The 19,995-nt window shown below is 41.7% G+C and overlaps 1 protein-coding gene across 1 annotated transcript; it reads left to right on the top strand.

Annotated features, from left to right (window-relative positions):
* The first annotated feature begins 12,192 nt into the window (after window positions 1–12,192).
* On the top strand, window positions 12,193–17,802 carry LOC134874834 (zinc finger protein 501-like). Its single transcript, XM_063899051.1, has 2 exons — window positions 12,193–12,530; window positions 16,441–17,802. The coding sequence occupies exons 1-2, from the start codon at window positions 12,353–12,355 to the stop codon at window positions 17,241–17,243; spliced, it is 981 nt and encodes a 326-aa protein (XP_063755121.1). The 5' UTR covers window positions 12,193–12,352; the 3' UTR covers window positions 17,244–17,802.
* The last annotated feature ends 2,193 nt before the right edge of the window (window positions 17,803–19,995 follow it).

The raw sequence follows: 19,995 nt of genomic DNA, 5'->3' as shown, positions 1-19,995 counted from the left end.
GGCCTTCTTCTAGGCTTCGTCTGATATTTCGTAGCCTCATTTCTATGAATCCCGTATGTGACAAAGGGTCATAGAAATGTTCCTATTGAAATAATAATAATTTAAAAATATATATATTTCATTATATCCTCTTAGGCAAACAAGAAATCCTAAGTAATTCTCATGCAGTGCAGCTAAAAACCAGAAAATACTGACTAAACAATTTTAAATCAATACTTACAAATCCTTCACCATCTCCACAGACCATCACTTTCAGCGACGGGAAGAGTGTTGTAAATGATTTTGCTAAAAGCAGTTTCTCTGGTCCAGAGGGATAACTGTAGAGCAAAACAAATTCAACGACAAGTCCATCACCACTGAACATTATTTACACATTTCATGTGCAGATGATTAATTTAGTTTTTACATCCACTTGAATATACGTGGATAAAAAGAACAAAAGGGAAAAGAATATACATCAAAACAATGAATATCTATAACTTACAATCCATGTTTCTCGACTAGGTCACTGACACTTATGTTTACAAGCTTCCTTCTGGTACTGGTGGATAGTGTTCCTGTCCCCTCGTATTCCTTAAAGATGTCTTGAGCCTTCTTTTCAATGAGAGACTTGAGCCGATCAGCAGTCAGATCTTTCTATGAGACACAAGAACAAACATGCCTCTCAAATAAGTTGGTTAGAATGGGGAGTTATGCGGTCATTAAAAGATAACCAGTCAAACCTCAAACTGTAGGAAAAAATGTCACCGCCATTTGAATAACAAAACTCCAGTGTTAATAATATTAATCAATATTCTGTTCTATTCATGTCAAACAATGCCACTATTATGCATGATTGCTCACTGGCATCACTATCTTGTGTCATAAATGTATCCATTAAGGGAAATGCTATTGATTCATAATTCAAGTTAACGTTCCAAAAATAGCCATCATATGAGATCCCTCAAAATACTCACATTTGCACTGTCAGTATGTGGTGCTACACACTCCACCAACTCCAAATGGATCACAGTGGATACCCATACTTGGAATCTGTCCAAATCCTTAAGATCTACGCTACTGGGTTCACAGTCAATGTAGTCTTTAAAATCGCTGTTGTAGCGTAGAAATCTTTGCACTTCCACTGGGTGAGCAAACTCGGACTGGCAGGCTTGTAAAAGCTCTGAAGCACTGCCAACTGAAAAAACTTTTTTAAATTTTTCAGTGCAATCAAAATATACTGAAACAAGCACTTTGACTGTTGGTTCACTGTCCTGCTGCCGGCTAGGGTCAATTTCTATTGGCTCCATTTTCACTGGAGGGGAGAAAGAAACAGACAAAAAGGAAAAAAAATTAAATATATACATTTTTAAATATCTACAGGGTACACAGATGATAGCAACAAATTGATCATGTGACATAAACCTCTGCATTAAAATAGCAAGCTAATGCTAACGTTCGCTAATGCTAACATTCGCTAATGCTAAACGAGCTACCTAGCTACCTTCGCAAACAAGCTGGTTTATATTAGCTAGCTAATGATTTGTTATAAGTATTAATTAAGTATTATATACCAGCTCTATGTGTGCTTCAACTTACCGATCTCTTCTTGTCCGTCTTTTGGGCGCCATCGCCGGCTTCAGATGTTCAGGCTAATGTCCAGCCCTTAGCTCTGTGTCCAGGCTACAGAGCTAAGAGGTGGGTTTTGATTGGTCCGTCCGTGTTCTTTCGTGGGTTTTGATTGGATATTGAATCTACTGGAGATAGAACCTTATAATCCCAACTCGGTTTATGTTTTGTGAGATGGAACCTTTTTATTTTACTAATACTAACTAAAAAAATATTTTTTTTACAAAAATAACACCACACAGGCATTAATAAACACCTAATGGATAAGATTATGTCAAAAACTAAATTTCGACCAAAAGTGGAGATAGAACCTTATAATTCTAAGCTCACGAAGTGCTGAGAGAGCACTACATTGGCAAAGGTAGGCCACGGATTGTTTCTATGTACATTACATTGACCTCGCTGAAGAAAGCGGATACAGAGACTGTAACTGAGTACATTATCCGGGCAGAGCAGATCTTTACAGCGCTCAGAGGTGCTGGCGAGGCACCGAGTGAGGGACTGATGATGGCAATGATTATGAGGGGACTTCCAGAAAATTACAAGCCGTTTACGCTGATGGTAACCCATGGTTCAGCGGAGATGAAACTGGCGGAGTTCAAGGCTAAGCTGCGAAACTTCGAGGCGTCGGAGGATGCAGAGCCAGTAGCCGAGATGGCGGGAGAAAGGGTGCTGAAAGCCCGCGCAGCACTGAAGAAAAGGAGCGGCGGATCTTCGACAGACATGGCGTGTTGGCGGTGCGGAGAAAAGGGACATCGAAAAGATGAATGCACGAGGAAAGTTTGGTGCGGTTCCTGCAAAAGCACAAGCCACAGCGACAAAGCCTGCAGGAAGAAAAAGCTCTAGGTGCGCTCGCGCTGAAGATGGCAGCGGCGGCGGTCGTGCAGCGAGTGGTGGAGGACGGATCGGCGCGCGGGGACCCGCGGGAGATGACGTCACATTACGGGCAGAGACCGAGGACACCTGCAAGCCAGCGCAGCAGCGGCAGATCGAGGGAAAAGGGTTGGTCGTCGACACAGGCGCGACATCCCAGATGCTGAACGACAGAAGCCGGTTCAAGACCTTCGACAGCACATTCAAACCAGAGGGCCACAGCATGGAGCTGGCCGACGGGAGGCGGACGTTCGGGTTGGCGGAAGGCAGAGGGAACGCGCAGGTGTGTCTCATCGACAGCGAAGGACGCAGATGTACAGTGACTCTTAAGATCGCCCTGTACATCCCTTCATTCCCACAAGAACTGTTCTCTGTGAAATGTGCCACTGCACATGGTGCCAAGGTACTCTTCGAGGAAGGTAACAATGTTGTTGTGGCGTCTAACGGCGCAAGGTTTAACATTCAAGTGTGTAACAGAATGTATTACTTGCAAACAGAGTGTGATGAAGATGATGTGTGCAATGTTAGCCATGATATCCAAACCTGGCACGAAATTATGGGGCATTGTAACTATGATGACATACTGAAACTGCAGGATGTAACCGTAGGCATGCACATTAAAGGTGCAAAGCGTAAGCCTGACAAAGAATGTCATGCATAGAGGGGAAGTTTACTCAGACGAGAAACAGAAATGCAACTGACAAGGTGCAAACACCACTTGAGTTGGTAAACACTGATGTAGCTGGTCCAGTGACAAATGGTTCAATTGATGGTTACAGGTATATGCAATCTTTTACAGATGTGTGCACAGGAGTAGTTTTCACTTACTTTCTGAAAGCGAAGAGTGATGCCGTACAGGCTACTGAAAAGTTTCTGGCTGACGTAGCGCCTTATGGCAGTTTGAAGTGCATCCGGTCAGACAACGGGACCGAGTTTACTAGCAGAGAGTTTAAGTCACTACTAAGTAAGAACAGAATAAGACATGAGACGTCCTGTCCTTACTCCCCACACCAGAACGGGATAGCTGAGAGGGAGGGGCGCACTCTCATCGAGATGGCTAGGTGTAAGCTTATTGACAGCAAATTACCTAAGACCCTATGGCATTATGCTGTTCAGGAAGCAGCCTACACCAGAAACCGATGCTTTAACAAGCACATTGGTACAACACCGTACACAGCATTGACAGGGAAGAAATGTGATCTAGCTAAGATGCACAAATTCGGGTCAGAGTGTTACGCGTACCAACAAGACAAGGGTAAACTAGATCCGAGGTGTAAGAAGGGGCTCTTCGTAGGGCACGACAAAGGCAGCCCCGCTTTTCTAGTTTACCACCCCACCAAGGGAAAAGTGCAGAAGCACAGATTGGTCAAATTTATCACAAAGACCACATGTGACAGTGAGACTCAGACTCAGGACTTAGGATTTGACCCCATTGAAAATAGTGAGAAGACAGACACATCACAGCCCAGTGCTACGAGCACAGACGTACAGACTGACAGTCCACAATCCCCAGGAGATGATGGTGAGGAGCACCACAGGGTGACGCCACAGGCCCCAAGCAGTGGGAGATACCCCACTAGAGAGCGTAAGCCCCCGAGTTATCTTTGTGATTACGCTACTCAGGAAGATAGTGGTGATGATGATAGTACGCTCACCAGTATTGACTATTGCTATCGAGCAGTGTGTGGTGTGCCACTGACCTTTAAACAGGCTATGGCATCACCACAGGCAGGTAAATGGAAGTGGGCAATGGACGACGAGATGCAGTCACTCGAGGAAAACCAGACCTTTACCCTGACCAAATTGCCAGAGGGCAGAAAGACAGTGGGAGGTAGGTGGGTATACTCTATTAAGGAGGATAGTGATGGACATGAGCAGTACAATGCCAGATTTGTGGCGAAGGGATATAGCCAGAGAGCGGGGATAGATTATGGTGAGACATTCTCCCCCACGGCCAATATGACCAGTGTGCGTGTAGTCATGCAAAAGGCAGCCCAAGAAAACTTGGTGCTACACCAAATGGACGTAAAGACGGCGTATCTACATGCACCCATAGACCGAGACATTTACATGGATCAACCTGAAAAAGTGGGAGGAAACCTAGTGTGTAAATTAGAGAAGTCTATTTATGGTCTGAAGCAATCGGGGCGTAACTGGAATGAGATGCTACACAAATGCTTGATAAAGGACAACTTCACACAGAACCCAGCGGATCATTGTGTATACTCAAAAGAGTCTAAGCAGGCAGGGAAGGTGATTATAGTCATTTGGGTGGATGATCTTATCATCGCAGCGAATAACATGAGAAGTCTAGAGCAAGTGAAGGCAATGCTTTCCACCAGGTTTAAGATGAAGGACCTAGGCAGGGTGAAGCATTTTCTAGGCATAGACTTCAGTCAGACTGATGATTGTGTAACAATGTCACAACAGAGGTACAGTGGGGCAAACAAGTATTTAGTCAGCCACCAATTGTGCAAGTTCTCCCTTTTAAAAAGATGAGAGAGGCCTGTAATTTTTATCATAGGTACGCTTCAACTATGAGAGACAGAATGAGAAAAAAAATCCAGAAAATCACATTGTAGGATTTTTAAAGAATTAATTGGTAAATTCCTCGGTAAAATAAGTATTTGGTCACCTACAAACAAGCAAGATTTCTGGCTCTCACAGACCTGTAACTTCTTCTTTAAGAGGCTCCTCTGTCCTCCACTCGTTACCTGTATTAATGGCACCTTTTTGAACTCGTTATCAGTATAAAAGACACCTGTCCACAACCTCAAACAGTCATACTCCAAACTCCACTATGGCCAAGACCAAAGAGCTGTCAAAGGAGACCAGAGACAAAATTGTAGACCTGCACCAGGCTGGGAAAACTGAATCTGCAATAGGTAAGCAGCTTGGTGTGAAGAAATCAACTGTGGGAGCAATTATTAGAAAATGGAAGACATACAAGACCACTGCTAATCTCCCTCGATCTGGGGCTCCACGCAAGATCTCACCCCGTGGGGTCAAAATGATCACAAGAACGGTGAGCAAAAATCCCAGAACCACACGGGGGGACCTAGTGAATGACCTGCAGAGAGCTGGGACCAAAGTAACAGAGGCTACCATCAGTAACACACTACGCCGCCAGGGACTTAAATCCTGCAGTTCCAGACGTGTCCCCCTGCTTAAGCTAGCACATGTCCAGGCCGTCTGAAGTTTGCTAGAGGGCATTTGGATGATCCAGAAGAGGATTGGGAGAATGTCATATGGTCAGAAGAAACCAAAATAGAACTTTTTGGTAAAAACTCAACTCGTGGTGTTTGGAGGAGAAAGAATGCAGAGTTGCATCCAAAGAACACCATACCTACTGTGAAGCATGGGGGTGGAAACATCATGCTTTGGCGCTGTTTTTCTGCAAAGGGACCAGGACGACTGATCCGTGCAAAGGAAAGAATGAATGGGGCCATGTATCGTGAGATTTTGAGTGAAAACCTCCTTCCATCAGCAAGGGCACTGAAGATGAAGCGTGGCTGGGTCTTTCAGCATGACAATGATCCCAAACACACCGCCAGGGCAACGAAGGAGTGGCTTCGTAAGAAGCATTTCAAGGTCCTGGAGTGGCCCAGCCAGTCTCCAGATCTCAAACCCATAGAAAATCTTTGGAGGGAGTTGAAAGTCCGTGTTGCCCAGCGACAGCCCCATAACATCACTGCTTTAGAGGAGATCTGCATGGAGGAATGGGCCAAAATACCAGCAACAGTGTGTGAAAACCTTGTGAAGACTTACAGAAAACCTTTGACCTCTGTCATTGCCAACAAAGGGTATATAACAAAGTATTGAGATGAACTTTTGTTATTGACCAAATACTTATTTTCCACAATCATTTGAAAATAAATTCTTTAAAAATCCTACAATGTGATTTCCTGGATTTTTTTTTCTCATTTTGTCTCTCATAGTTGAGGTATACCTATGATAAAAATTACAGGCCTCTCTCATCTTTTTAAATGGGAGAACTTGCACAATTGGTGGCTGACTAAATACTTTTTTGCCCCACTGTATGTTGACAAGATTCTCAACCGTTTTGATATGCAGGAGTGCAGAACACGCGAGACACCATGTGAACAAAAGGTTGACTACACTGATGATGCACCTGAGATGACTGATGTAAGGAAATACAGGGAAGCTGTAGGTAGTCTCATCTACTTAAGTACTTGTACGAGACCTGATCTATGTTTTGTGGTAGGCAAGCTATCACAACATTTTGCAAACCCCACAGAAGAAAACTGGGTGACAGTGAAACATGTACTGCGTTATCTAAAAGGTACTACTGACAAGCAGCTGACTTTTAGGAAAAGCAGCGATGGTTTAGGCCTCTGGGCATACAGTGACGCAGATTGGGGCGCAGACACCAGTGATAGACGGCGCACGTCTGGCTACTGTGTGAGCATGAGCAAAAACAGCTCACTGGTATCTTGGAGAAGCAAAAAGCAACCCACAGTAGCGTTATCGACATGTGAAGCCGAATATATGGCTTTAGCTCTAACAATACAGGAGTGTATGTATTTAGAGCAGCTGTCTCCAACACGTCGCTCGCGAGCTACCAGTCGCTCGCCGCCCCCTTCAAAGTAGCTCGCCAAATAGTTTACATTTAAACCATAGACTGTATATATAACATTTAAACACAAATTTTCATAATATGCCAATTTCATTTATCACCTGTACATAAAGTACCGCTCATCTTCTATCTGAAGATATGTTGCTATGATATTTGTTTTCACAAAATATGACACAGAGCGCTGCTATCAACCGGTATTGCTAACAGTGGCTAACCCGAGGTAATTGCTAAATCTGTAAACAAGGCGCGTCCATCTTTTCCGACCTCGAATGTGACGTCACTCCCAGTTCCGACCTCCGACCTCCGATGTAAACGCGGCAAAACACCGAACGGGCATTAGCTTGACCATGGCCGCTGAATGCAACAAGAGGCGGAAAACATACTTTTTTCACGAGAATTGGGAAATAGACTTTTGTTTCACAAGTGTAAAGGACAAGTGTGTTTGTTTGATCTGTGGAGTAAGCGTGGCGGTCGGTAAAAAATGCAATGTGGAGCGCCATTTCACCACAGTCCACAGCACCTTCTCACGGAACTTTCCCGCTGGTAGCAATCTACGAAAAGAAAAGATGAAGGACCTGAAAATACAGCTACAACGACAGCAGTCTGTTTTTACCAGACCAGCACAGAAGGCTACTGCTTGTACGGAGGCTTTGTTTAAAGTGGCGCACATCCTGACAAAACGCAAAAAGGCCTTCACTGATGGCAGTGTTGTAAAGGAGGTCATGACCGCGGTGGCTGAAACGTTATTCAAGGACCATAAATGTAAGACAGAAATATTGTCTGCTTTTGCTGATGTACAACTTGGTGCAAATACAATGGCAAGGAGAGTGTCTACACTGGCTGTGGATGCGGGAAGACAGTTGGAAACTGACATTAACAGGTGTAAATGGTTTTCTATTCAGCTGGATGAATCTGTTGACGCGAGCGATACAGCCCAGCTGGCTGTTTTCATCCGCATGGTTTTTGATGATTTCACTGCGCATGAAGAGTTTTTGACTTTACTTTCATTGAAAACTACAACAAGGGGAGTCGATATTTACAATGCTGTGAAGAACTACTTCACGGAACAGAAGATCCCTATTGAAAAGCTGGTGTCAATAACCACTGACGGAGCACCAGCGATGACAGGTCGTCACTCTGGATTTATTGCCCGATGCAAAGCAGACCCGGAGTTTCCGCCATTTCTGGCCTACCATTGCATAATTCACCAACAGGCTTTATGCGCGAAGGTCACGGGATTTGAACATGTCATGGAGCCAGTTGTCAAGATTATCAACTCCATCAGAGCAAAGGCTAAGCAACACAGGACCTTCAAGCAATTCCTGGAGGAATGCACTGTGGCCTATGGAGATCTCCTGCTCCACACTGACATCAGATGGCTCAGTAAGGGTAAAGTGCTGCAACGTTTCTTTTCCTTGCTGGGTGAAATCAAGATTTTCTTGGAAGAGAGGGGGGAGGACACCACCTTGTTATCTGATGCAGTATGGGTCCTTGATCTTGCGTTTTTGACAGATGTAACTGAGAAAATGAATAACTTGAACGTACAGTTGCAAGGTAAAGAGAAAGACGTCTGCAACATGATCAGTGCTGTTAACGCGTTCAGCGCAAAACTGGCCTTTTTCATCCAGCAGTTGAAGGCCAAAAGATTCCAGCATTTCCCCTCTGTCACAAAGGTTTTGGAAACCCATGCAGGGGTAGCTGATGCTTTGAACACAGAGAAGTACTGTGATCTCTTGATCAAGCTTGGCCAGGAGTTTGCAGACAGGTTCAGAGACTTTGAGAGACTTGAGCCCTGTGTGAGATTAATTGCCAACCCATTCATGAATATGGACATTAGTCAGATTTCTGGGCAGATGGCAGACCTTTTCTGTATCAATCCTTTGGAAATGGAAATGGACCTTTAAACCTCCAAAACGACATACAGCTGAAATCTCAACAGCATGCTGAACATTTCTGGAGCTTGGTTGAGCCAGAAAACTATAAGAATCTGTGTCAAGCAGCTCTGAAGACAGCTGCTTTGTTTGGGTCTACATACCTCTGTGAATCTTCTTTTTCTGACATGAATGTCATCAAATCTAAGTTCAGAACAAGACTGACAGATGAACATTTGAAAGACTCCATAAGAGTGAACCTAAGTGGGTATATTCCAGCATACAGCTCTCTTGTTGGCACCATGCAGTGCCAGGTATCTCACTAACTAAAGGTGCTTGACTGAATATGTAGGCTAGTGAATAAATGACTGAAAGTGTGATGTGGACAAAGTTAAGAAGTTAGAATTGTTCAACATCAATAGTAGCCTATGTGATTTCAAAGGTGTGAGTTATGTTTTGACAAAGTGTCAGTGTTTTGTAAATGTTATGCAAAAAATGTGAGTTTAATGTGTTTTATAGTTTGAACAGATAAAGAAATGCATATGCTGATGAGTTCAATTTGGGCTATGTTTCACACAAAGTGTGAGTATTAGAGGTCAGTGTTTTGTAAATGTTATGCAAAAAATGTGAGTTTATCAGTGATCGCTGAAAAGAAAGAAATGCATAGACATGCATACTGATACATGTTTAGTTACATTTCTGTATTTTGAGTGTGAGTATTGGCTGCCAATATTTTGAAAATGTTCATGCAAAAAAATATGTTGTTGAAAAGAGAAAGAAATGTTTTGACGTGCATACTTTGAGTTTAATTTGAGTATTAATGTTCTTACACAAATAGTGAGTGTTGGATGTATGTTCCGTATATGCTTGTGCCAAACGAAACCTTATTCAGGGATTTAGATACGTGTGAATAAATGTTACACATGATATAAAACACAAGTAGCTCTCCATAATTTGTTTTCATTAGAGGTAGCTCTCAGAGGGGAAAAGGTTGGAGACCCCTGATTTAGAGCAATTACTGAAGGATATGGATTCCTATGAATATGTTCAAACTGTTGTTCATGAGGATAACCAGGGCACCATTGCACTTGTGAAGAATCCTGTGTGCAGACAAAGGTGCAAACATGTAGACATCAAGTATCATTTCATAAGGTCAACCATTAAAGAAGGGAAGATGACACTTGTTTACTGTCCTACTGATGAGATGATAGCAGATGCTATGACCAAGCCTGTCTCAAAGGTTAAACTGATGAAATTTTCAGGAGCCATGTTTGGTGTAAGCGTCTGATGAGCTGTAAATATGTTAAGTACTGTATGTACTGTAAAATGTTTTGATTTATTTCTGGGTTTATTCTGATTGTTAAAAGCTGTACAGGATACAAGTCACTCGTAAGTGGGAGTGTTGACATATGTGTGTATGATTGACTGAGATGTATTCTGTACTACTTACCTGCTCCACACCATAAGGGGGTGCTGTTGATTTTGTATGGGATGAGTGTGATTGGTGACGTCACACCCCCTATATATATGAATGTTCTGCGCGTGATTTTTCTCTTGGCCCGCTCCCAATATGATGAAGGCTGGAAGAGCAGTTCCTTTGTTTGCTGTATAATAAATATGCCCTAAAGGCTGAAGGAAGAATTCGTCTCGTCTACCTTTCTAGTGTTGCATTATTGGACTCCTGCTGTGTGTTGGCACTACTCCTGCTAACATACATAATAAATAAAGGGATCAAATATTGAAAGTAGCCTAAAAAAAATTTAACAATATTTTAAGAGGACTTTATGAGGGAAAAACTGTTTATTTCCAAACTGAATTACAGATACCATCTTTTATGGCAGTCGCTCACAAACCACCAGTGGTCTATAAGCGCCCCCTAGTGGTCCCTGAGTATAATGGTAAAATGTCATTTGAAATTAATATATTATAGGTGTAAAGTATTTTTCAAACTTTGTAAGAATGACTAGTATAGTTGGCAACAGATGCAGTGTATGAGTGAGTAAACAATGTTAAATCAATGGAACAGTTTTAATAATTTACTTGTGTTAATTGTTAAATGCCATCAAGATGAAGTGATTTATATTCATGGTTTCCTTAACACATTTCCGCATTTAAGAAGAAAATAAAAACACAAAAAACATGATATCAGTGGAATATATATATATTTAACTTTATTGATCAACACTTTCAACAACAATGTCAGAAATAGGCATGCCAGTCATCTTTCTTTCTTTTTCTATAGTCAAATTAAAAAAAGAGCAGAAAAGAAAGAAAGAAAGAAAATTGACCAAAAAAAACAACCAAAAAAACACTAGAGTACCACTAGATTTGGGTAGTAAGATGTGTTCCACCCATCAAGATAAAATGATTTCAATGAATGCTTACTTAACATATGTATGCATTTAAGAAGGAAAAAAACAAACATGATATCAGTTAACAGTTCAACAGTTTCAACAACAATGTCACAAATAGGCATGCCATTCATGTTCATATATTCAAATCCAACTGAGGGCAACAAATAAATAAATAGAAATAGATCATCAATTCACACAAAAAAACAGTGTTAATTCATGAATTACGGTACATACTAGATACAATTTTAGAGCTACTTTAACTTTGAGAAATATTGTTATTATATGAATTATTATAATACTATTGATTTTTTATAATGTACCATGGCATTGAAGAATTCAAGAAATATGGGAGACATTTCTGTGTGGTAGGAAGTGATTACAAAGTTGTATCAAGAGAGTAGGACAAACTTTGCTATGATATCAGCACTGTTTAAAAGAAGCCATAAAACATTAGCAGGGACATGAAGTAGCTGCAGAAAGGAACAGATGGGAGGTGATCATCATCACTAGACTGGATTGGATCAAACAGGATTCAAAGGCACAATTTGAAGAATGCAGGGGGTGTGGAGTCAAAGAAAATGTGCAACACATCATATTACATTGCAACATTTATAAAACAGAGAGGAAACAACTAAGTGACAGGGTCAGAGAGGCAGGGAGGTAGTGGAGCCTGATGGGGATACTAGGAACAGAAGGTGGGGGCGGGGTAAGAGCTACAAGGAAGGCCCTTTTTAAGTAATTGAATGAAACAGGACTGATTGGAAGAATTGAAAATAACGTAAACAGTGGTATAATTCCACAAGTGATGATGGATGACATGGTGATACACACTCTTGTACAGTAGGTGGCGGTATGCACCTTAAAGCTATTTGAAATCCGCCAAAACTAAGCGAAGAAAAATAGCTGCATTTTTGCACTTGCGCAGAACAAGCGGGTTCCCGGTACCGATGTTGTAGCGGCAAGCAGAACTTAAAGCTTTAGACATTGAATAACCGCAGGAGTAAACGCAACATTATTCCTTTCTCTTCTCCTCTCCCTGTGTGTGAAAGATGTCCAGACTTCAGAGTCTAAAGCAGTTTGTCAACCAGCGGCTCACTGCGGCTGTCGAGGACATCTTTGAACATTTTGAAAGAACAATAACTGAGTATGAAGAGGAGATGGATCGCCGACACCGGAAACTGTGCCAGTTGGTTTCAAGACCTACAGTACACCTGCAGACTGAAGCAGGTTAGTTTCTGTCTCGTGATGAACACATATTTACTCCTAATGCTGTCCATGCTAAGCTAACGTTAGCGTAACCCCCCCCCCCCCCCACACACACACACACACACACAGCCTGTTAGCAGCTATGTCCGGCTTGAACCATATTACATATGCTATATGTTCCAAGCTAACATTAGCTTGACCCTCCACACACATTCTATGAGTAGCTAGCAGATAGCATATGTTGGCTAAGTGTAGCCGACGTTAGCTACTCCTTCCACATACAGCCTGTTAGCAGCTATCTCATACCGGAAACTTGTTTACTGCCAATGATATCCGTGCTAACTTACGTTAGCTACACCCTCCACACACAGCCTGTTGGCAGCTAGCTGTTGATTCAAAAGTCTCTATTGCTACTGCTGTCCGTGCTAAGCTAACGTTAGCTACAGTCTCTATACAGCTTCAGCTAAAGGGGATAGCCGGTTGAGTTTAAAGAACAGCCCATCATGAACCCAAATTAATTTATAAAGACACTTTGCTAGCAGGTTTCAGGCTAGCAGCATTTTCTGTGATGTTATTACAAGTGCACGAGTAGAAGTGACTAGCGTGTAGATGTAGTATTTCAAAAATGGTAAATTAAGATAAGATTTATTAATGCCAGACTGGGACATTTTTGCGCTGCAGCAGCAAAATACAATGCAATAGATTTAGGAATAAAATAAGAAATAAAGTATTCTAAAGAATGAACATCTTACAAAACAAATACAAATACAAATAAACCGGCTTTATATATAAGTATATATGCAGTAGAATATGAACATAAATAACAAATAAACTGAGTGAAAATTAGACTATTGAATTTACTAAATTTAACGCAGGATAATATTTACATTATAGTGCAGTGTATGGATTATTAAATAAAGTATAAATGTACAACGTAAGTGTAAAGTGACAAGTGAGAGTGAAGTGTTCCAGTTTACAGAGAGGCTATGGAGCAGTGAGTTGTCTGCCAGCCAGAGGGGAATTATTGTACAGAGTTATTGCAGTGGGCAGGTATGTTCTCCTGTACCTGTTCTTGTGACAGGGGAGCTGGAGCAGTCTGTTGGAGAAGGAGCTCCGCTGTTGGTCCAGCTGCAGGTGGAGAGGGTGGGTGGGGTTATCCATGATTGATAACAGTTTGTTCAGAGTCCTCCTCTCCACCACAGCTTCAAAAGGGTTCAGTTTGATGCAGATGACAGAGCCAGCTTTCTTAATTAGTTTATTAAGTCTTCTGTTGGCACTGGCTCTGATGCTGCCCCCCCAGCAGACTGCACCAAAGGAGAGTGCACTAGCAACTAGGGATGGGCATTCGATTAAATTGTCTTAATCGATCGTCGGGAGAATTAACGATCGATTTTGGATTAATCCTTCATATTTTTATATTAAAATTCACTATTTATAGGCTATATTAAAAATGCAGTGAACATACCAAAAACACAGCGTGTTTTCCTCATTGAGAGATGTATTACAAGATGGACAACTCTTGTCGCAGTTCAACCGGATCCGTTCAATGGTTGAAGTTGAAAATATGCGCTGCTGTGCTCTTAAGCAGCGGAGCTTGCAGCTAGAAGCCGGTGCTCATGAACACAACTGACCCTTGTTTTCCCCCAAAATAATAATATAAAAACACAATCATTTTAAACAATAACTTATCCAAAAATATATAATACTTTCAGTCTGACAGGTTTTGCCAAATTGTAACTCAAAACTATCCAAAAAGGCACCATGTCGAGAAAGAGGGTGAGAGAGAGATTAGCCAACCCAACAATGAATTAGGCTTATCAACAAAGCTTCATAAAAATAACCAGTAACTCACATACAACTTCAGCACCAGTCTACTGATTTTTGTTGAGCCGACCTGGCAGGCTTTCTGTGAGCATGACAGCTGAGTTCATTTGCCAGTCATCACTGATGTAGTGGCAGATGATCGTGATGTAGCTCTCAGCTGTTCAAGCGGTCCAGCAGTCTGTGGTTAGAGCAACTCTTTCAGCTGTGCTCAGTTCTTTTAACAGCTCCTGCTTCCGTTCTTCGTAGTGAGTTTCTATCAGTCTGGTGACGTCGTGACGGAATGTGATATGCTGGTTCTAATAAGTTTATCAGTTTTCGAAAACCTTCGCCCTCAACAATACTTAAGGGCAGCATATCTCAATGAACCTTGCAGATCCCTTGGGTAATTTTCTCTGCTCGTTGTGCATCGCAGCTCCTCCATGCTAACATCGAGTTGATGCTAGGTTATGACGTACGCGGAAACTCAACGTTTTCCTGCCCGATTTGTACCACGCACGTCTACATTTTACGGTACGTGACGGCAGCCAGTTAGTTTACCTAACCGGAAATAGCTGGTAGTTCACAGAAACTGTCTGTAGAGTTTATTGCTTGATATTGGTGATCGATACAGTTTGTTATTTTCGCGCATGTGCAGCCGTGGGGGAACAGATCGGGCAATGACAATTACTTTTGAAATACACGGAAACTGGCAGGTATCTGAGTAGGCCTGTGGCGGTTTTTTTCAAACATTGCCCCCGTGTGGTAAATGTTTGATTGCTGCCACATAGCGGTTTCATTGCATTCCTTCAAGACTCACAGTACACAACAGAACCTGCATTAATTTTATCGACAACAAATGAATGTCATCGACGAAATTCTTAATGATCAATTAATCGATCGTCGATTAATCATGCCCATCCCTACTAGCAACAACAGACTGGTAGAAGATCCCCAACATCTTGCTGCACATGTTGAAGGATGATGTTTAATCACCTCCCAGCTTTACTTCAACTATAGTTTGATGCTATTACTTTACTGTACTTTCACTGAAATAAAGTTTTAAGTGTAGAACTTTTGCTTGCAAAAAGTATTTCTATTATTAAATATAACTCTTACTAAAGTAAATCGTCAGTTTTCTGTGACATGGTAATACAGGTCATCTGTTGTCTCTTATATTCTTTCTGAAGTGACCTTTTTTGGACACAGCTGTAGTCTCGTTATCTTCATTCTTGCACTCTGTTCAACAACAAAGTTGATTTTATCTAAAATAAAGGAATGACCAGTCTGCTCACAGGCCAGAGTCAGTCCTCACTATGTTGTGCACATGAAAAGATGTTCATTTACATCAAACCATATCAATCGTATTATGTTTATATGTGTGACAACATACTTCGAATGAGCGTACATTCCAATAAATCACTTTAACAAAAGCTTCTTTAAGAAACATTTGGAGTGGTCTCTTAATTTTTCCGATGCTGTGTGTATATACTTTACCTTTGGTTACTGGTGTTCCCCTTGTTGACACACACACACTTTCACTGTCAGCTGTGACTGTGAGGATCACAGAGTGACACAGAGAGAGAGGAGGCTTCATATTAAAGTGGTTCAAATGCCTTTACACGCTCAGACGATCTGTGCAACGTGACCTAACACAAATACCAATAGCTGCTGACACATCAGGTCCCAGTACCAATTGAGTACCGGTTCTCAATACCTGGTCTGCGACAAATACTTCTTAACTCTCTCCTGCTCTACTCCACTTCCCTTTCTTGTGATCGTCGCTACCTTAAATGTAGTCAGCTGACTAACATGTTATCAGTGACACGCTGCGTAGTTTGTGACAGACATTTGGATGTCACTTTCATACTCTGCCTGATGTGTGGATTTAGGTTGTCAACTTATTTCCTTTATTACTGCTGGTCATAGTTCAAAGTTGACCCTAAGCTGGCAGACATAGGTCTATTATTATTGCACATGCATTATTGTTAAGGAATGAATTAGTAGTTTGTTTATGTGGAGAGATTTTGAACAATTAACTAATGATTAATTTATAACTTTTAACATGAAATGATGTGTGAGACTTGAGTCTATATTTCACTCTCATATCACGTGTTTCCTGTTGCTGTAGATGTCCAGCAGCTGTTGGTGGTTAATGAAGAGATTCCGCCTGCGCAGCAGAAAGGCCAGGAAAACCCAGAGCCCCCCCCATGCATAAAACAGGAACAGGAAGAACTATGGAGCAGTCAGGAGGGAGAGCATCTTCAAGCGCTGAATGAAGCTGATATCACCAAGTTCACCTTCACTCCTGTCCCCGTGAAGAGTGAAGATGATGAAGAGAAACCTCCGTCCTCACAGCTTCATCACAGACAGACTGAACTCATGGAAACACAAGCTGATGGAGAGGACTGTGGAGGACCAGAACCAGCCAGGAACTCAAATTCAGATAAACATTTACAACCAGATACTGAGGACAAGAAACCATTTTGCTGCGCAGAGTGTGGGAAAAGATTTGGAAAGGAAACGCATCTGAATACACATATGAGAACTCACACAGGAGAGAAACCGTTCAGCTGCGCATTCTGTGAGAAATCCTTCACACAGAGTGGAAGTTTACAGAAACACATTAGAATCCACACTGGGGAGAAACCATACAATTGCTCAGTGTGCGGTAAAGCTTTCATTGAAAGTGGAAATCTGACGAGACACATGATAACCCACACAGGAGAGAAACCATTCAGCTGTTCGGTTTGTGCTAAAACCTACAGAAGCAAGGCCGACCTCCGAAGACACATGAGGACTCACACAGGAGAGACACTCTTCAGCTGCTCCTTTTGTAACCGCAAATTTCCCTGGCGTTATCAGGTCAATACTCATAAATGTGTTGGCCGTCAGTCCTCACAGCTTCATCTGACTCAGACTGAAGAGAGCTGAGAGGCAGAGCCCAGCGCTACAGTAATCTTCCATGGATAACCTTTCATTCAGTGTAACATTAATGAGAATTTCTTTCAGTAGCTGTTGTCATGACGTTGCACTAATATGCTTTGACAATCAATGTTTGTTTACCATCTTTTACATTTCATATTTTGTTCCTCTGCTTTCGTACATAATCCATTGCCTTCCTACTGTTGTTTTTGTTGATTCTCAGTGGAGTGTGATGCTCTAAAGAAAGTATTCAATGTATGTTTTTGAGTTAAAGCATCTGGAAATGTATGAGCCTGCATGTGACCAATAGTACGCCTCTTCTGAAAGCCACAGTGTAACTTTCACAATGTCTACATGTTTGTGCTAGCATCCTCACAAATGTTAATAATCAAATACATGAAGAATATACAGATTCTTTGCTCTGACATATGCCTTAAAGCCTGTAACAGACTAATGCAAGTGTTTAAAATAAGGAACACTGTATTGACTGTGCCCAAAGATTGAAATGTTAAAGTGAATATGAACATCATTTTATATTATGAAATTAAAAATAATCATTCAAATTGAATTTGGAGTCACTGTTCATTTTGTACCATTTTTAGGAATAAATATTTAGTGTGTGTGTGTGTGTGTGATTACCACATCTTATCTCTGAATGTCATCCTGTCTCTGATGTTCTGTGCAAAATGTCTGAACGATTAATTATCTCAAATTCAAAAATGATTTCAAATGAAAGGTTCTATGAATCACAGAGAGATGTATTAGTCAGCGGAGAAAAAGCAACAACAAAATGAGTCAGATCCAGAGAACAGAGCGGAAGCGGCAGGACTTTTAAGTTATAATGAAGAGAATTAACTCTGCTAATTAGAGGATGTCACATACTATGTGCAGTTTGTATACTTATCACGCTGTTGTGTGAAGGCATTAAAGGTCCCCTATTATGCAAAATGCACTTTTTCATATCTTTTATACATAAATATGAGCAGTTTTGGGTGTAACGTCTTACAAAAGTAACTGAGTAACAGTGATGTATTACTAAGAGGGCTGCAGAAACAGATTCAAGATTGAGAGCTGCAGGCTCAGAGAAAAGAAAAGAAGAAGACAGGAGTGCACGCAGGCCAAAGCAACAGAAGGTAACTTTCTCTGGGTCTGCTGCTTGAACCCCGAGAAGTTCAGAGACTCGTGGCAGAGTGTTGAAAATCTGCAGCCTCTGTCCTCTGTGGAATCGCCGGCTTTTAGAAAGTCAGCCAAATCCCCGTTAACACACCAATGACAAGGTGAGCTAACGCTGCCATAGAGACTCATAGAGGTCACAGGGCCGTGCAGAGGCTCCACTAACATGTTATTAATAACACACAGAGACGTCATGTTACCGGTATCACATATTATTCAGCCCACTTAAACGGAGCATGAGTTTAATGTCTAGCTCTTTTCCTAATGTTCAGCATGTACCGCCAGATAGATAGATAGCTTTAATTAATGAGCTGCAATTAACTACATTTTAGCATTTAGAGCCATACTGTTGCAGTTATTTTGGTGAAAGTAACTCAAAGTAACGCAAAAGTAGTGTAACATTACATTTCAGAGACAGTAATAATGTAATGTAACTTATTACTTTAAAAAGACAGCAATAAGTAATTTGTACTGTAATACATTTTAGAAGTAACTTGCCCACCACTGAATATGTGTCCCCGGTGTGTAAGGAGACTCACAAAGTGTCAGAAAATACAACTCTCTCTTTCCCTGCTTACCCACATCTCCAAAAGCGGGGGTACAAACGAGCTGATACAGATTTGCTGTTCTAATGGCATAATGAGGGAAATGTGGGCTGGCTTTACATTTAACTGCTGGCAAGGTCCCACCCCCGTCCCAACCTATCATCCCCCATATACAGTGGGTGAGCTGAATCCCTCCCCCCTCCCAGCTGTGTGTTCAGCAGGATGTCTGCAGGAGGGACTTAGAGTTGTATACATATAATGTCTCTGTTTTAGTGGTAAACACTAAGAAAGAACCAGCTATGTGCTGTATCAGAAACAATGCACCACGTGTTCTGGAAGTATTATGGTCTGTGTTTATATTAGTAGGAAAGCTCACAATCAGGGCTAACGCTGTACTGGAGAGACTACAGTGAAGGAAATAAGTATTTTATCTCCTGCCAATTTAGTTAGTTTGCCCACTTACAAAGAAATGAACAGTCTGTACTTTAAATGGTAGGTTTATTTTAACAGTGAGAGACAGAATATAAAAAAAAAAAGAATCCAGAAATGTAGTTACAAAAAAAGATAAATTAATGTGCGTTTAATGGTGGGAAATAAGTATGTGTTACCCTTGCAAAACATGGCTTAGTTCTTGGTGGAGAAAGCCTTGTTGGACAGCACAGAGGTCAGATCCTTCTTTGTAGTTGGTCACCAGGTTTGCCCACATCTCAGGAGGGATTTTGGTCCTCTCCTCTCTGCAGATTCTCTCAAAATCCTTAATTTTTGGAGGCTGATGCTTGGCAACTGGAAGCTTCAGCTCCCTCCAAAGATGTTCTATGGGATGAAGGTCCGGAGACTGGCTAGGCCCCTCCCTCACCTTAATGGGCTTCTTCTTTAGCCACTCCTTATTTGCTTGGCCGTATGTTTTGGGTCATTGTCGTGCTGGAAGACCTATCCATGTCCTATTTTCAATGTCCTGGCTGAGGGAAGGCTGTTATCAGCCAACGTTTTATGGTACATGGCCCCCTCCATCCTCCCCTCGATGAGGTGAATTGCCCGGTCCC

Source organism: Eleginops maclovinus, chromosome 13, assembly GCF_036324505.1.
Source record: "Eleginops maclovinus isolate JMC-PN-2008 ecotype Puerto Natales chromosome 13, JC_Emac_rtc_rv5, whole genome shotgun sequence".
Classification (NCBI taxonomy): Eukaryota; Metazoa; Chordata; class Actinopteri; order Perciformes; family Eleginopidae; genus Eleginops; species Eleginops maclovinus.
This window is presented reverse-complemented; position numbering and strand designations above follow the sequence as displayed.

Excerpts from the sequence above, each read along its gene's own strand:
- LOC134874834 (XM_063899051.1), top strand. The coding sequence starts at position 12,353 with ATGTCCAGACTTCAGAGTCTAAAGCAGTTTGTCAACCAGCGGCTCACT. Across the intron at positions 12,531-16,440 it reads ACACCTGCAGACTGAAGCAG|ATGTCCAGCAGCTGTTGGTG; the intron begins GTTAGTTTCTGT and ends CTGTTGCTGTAG.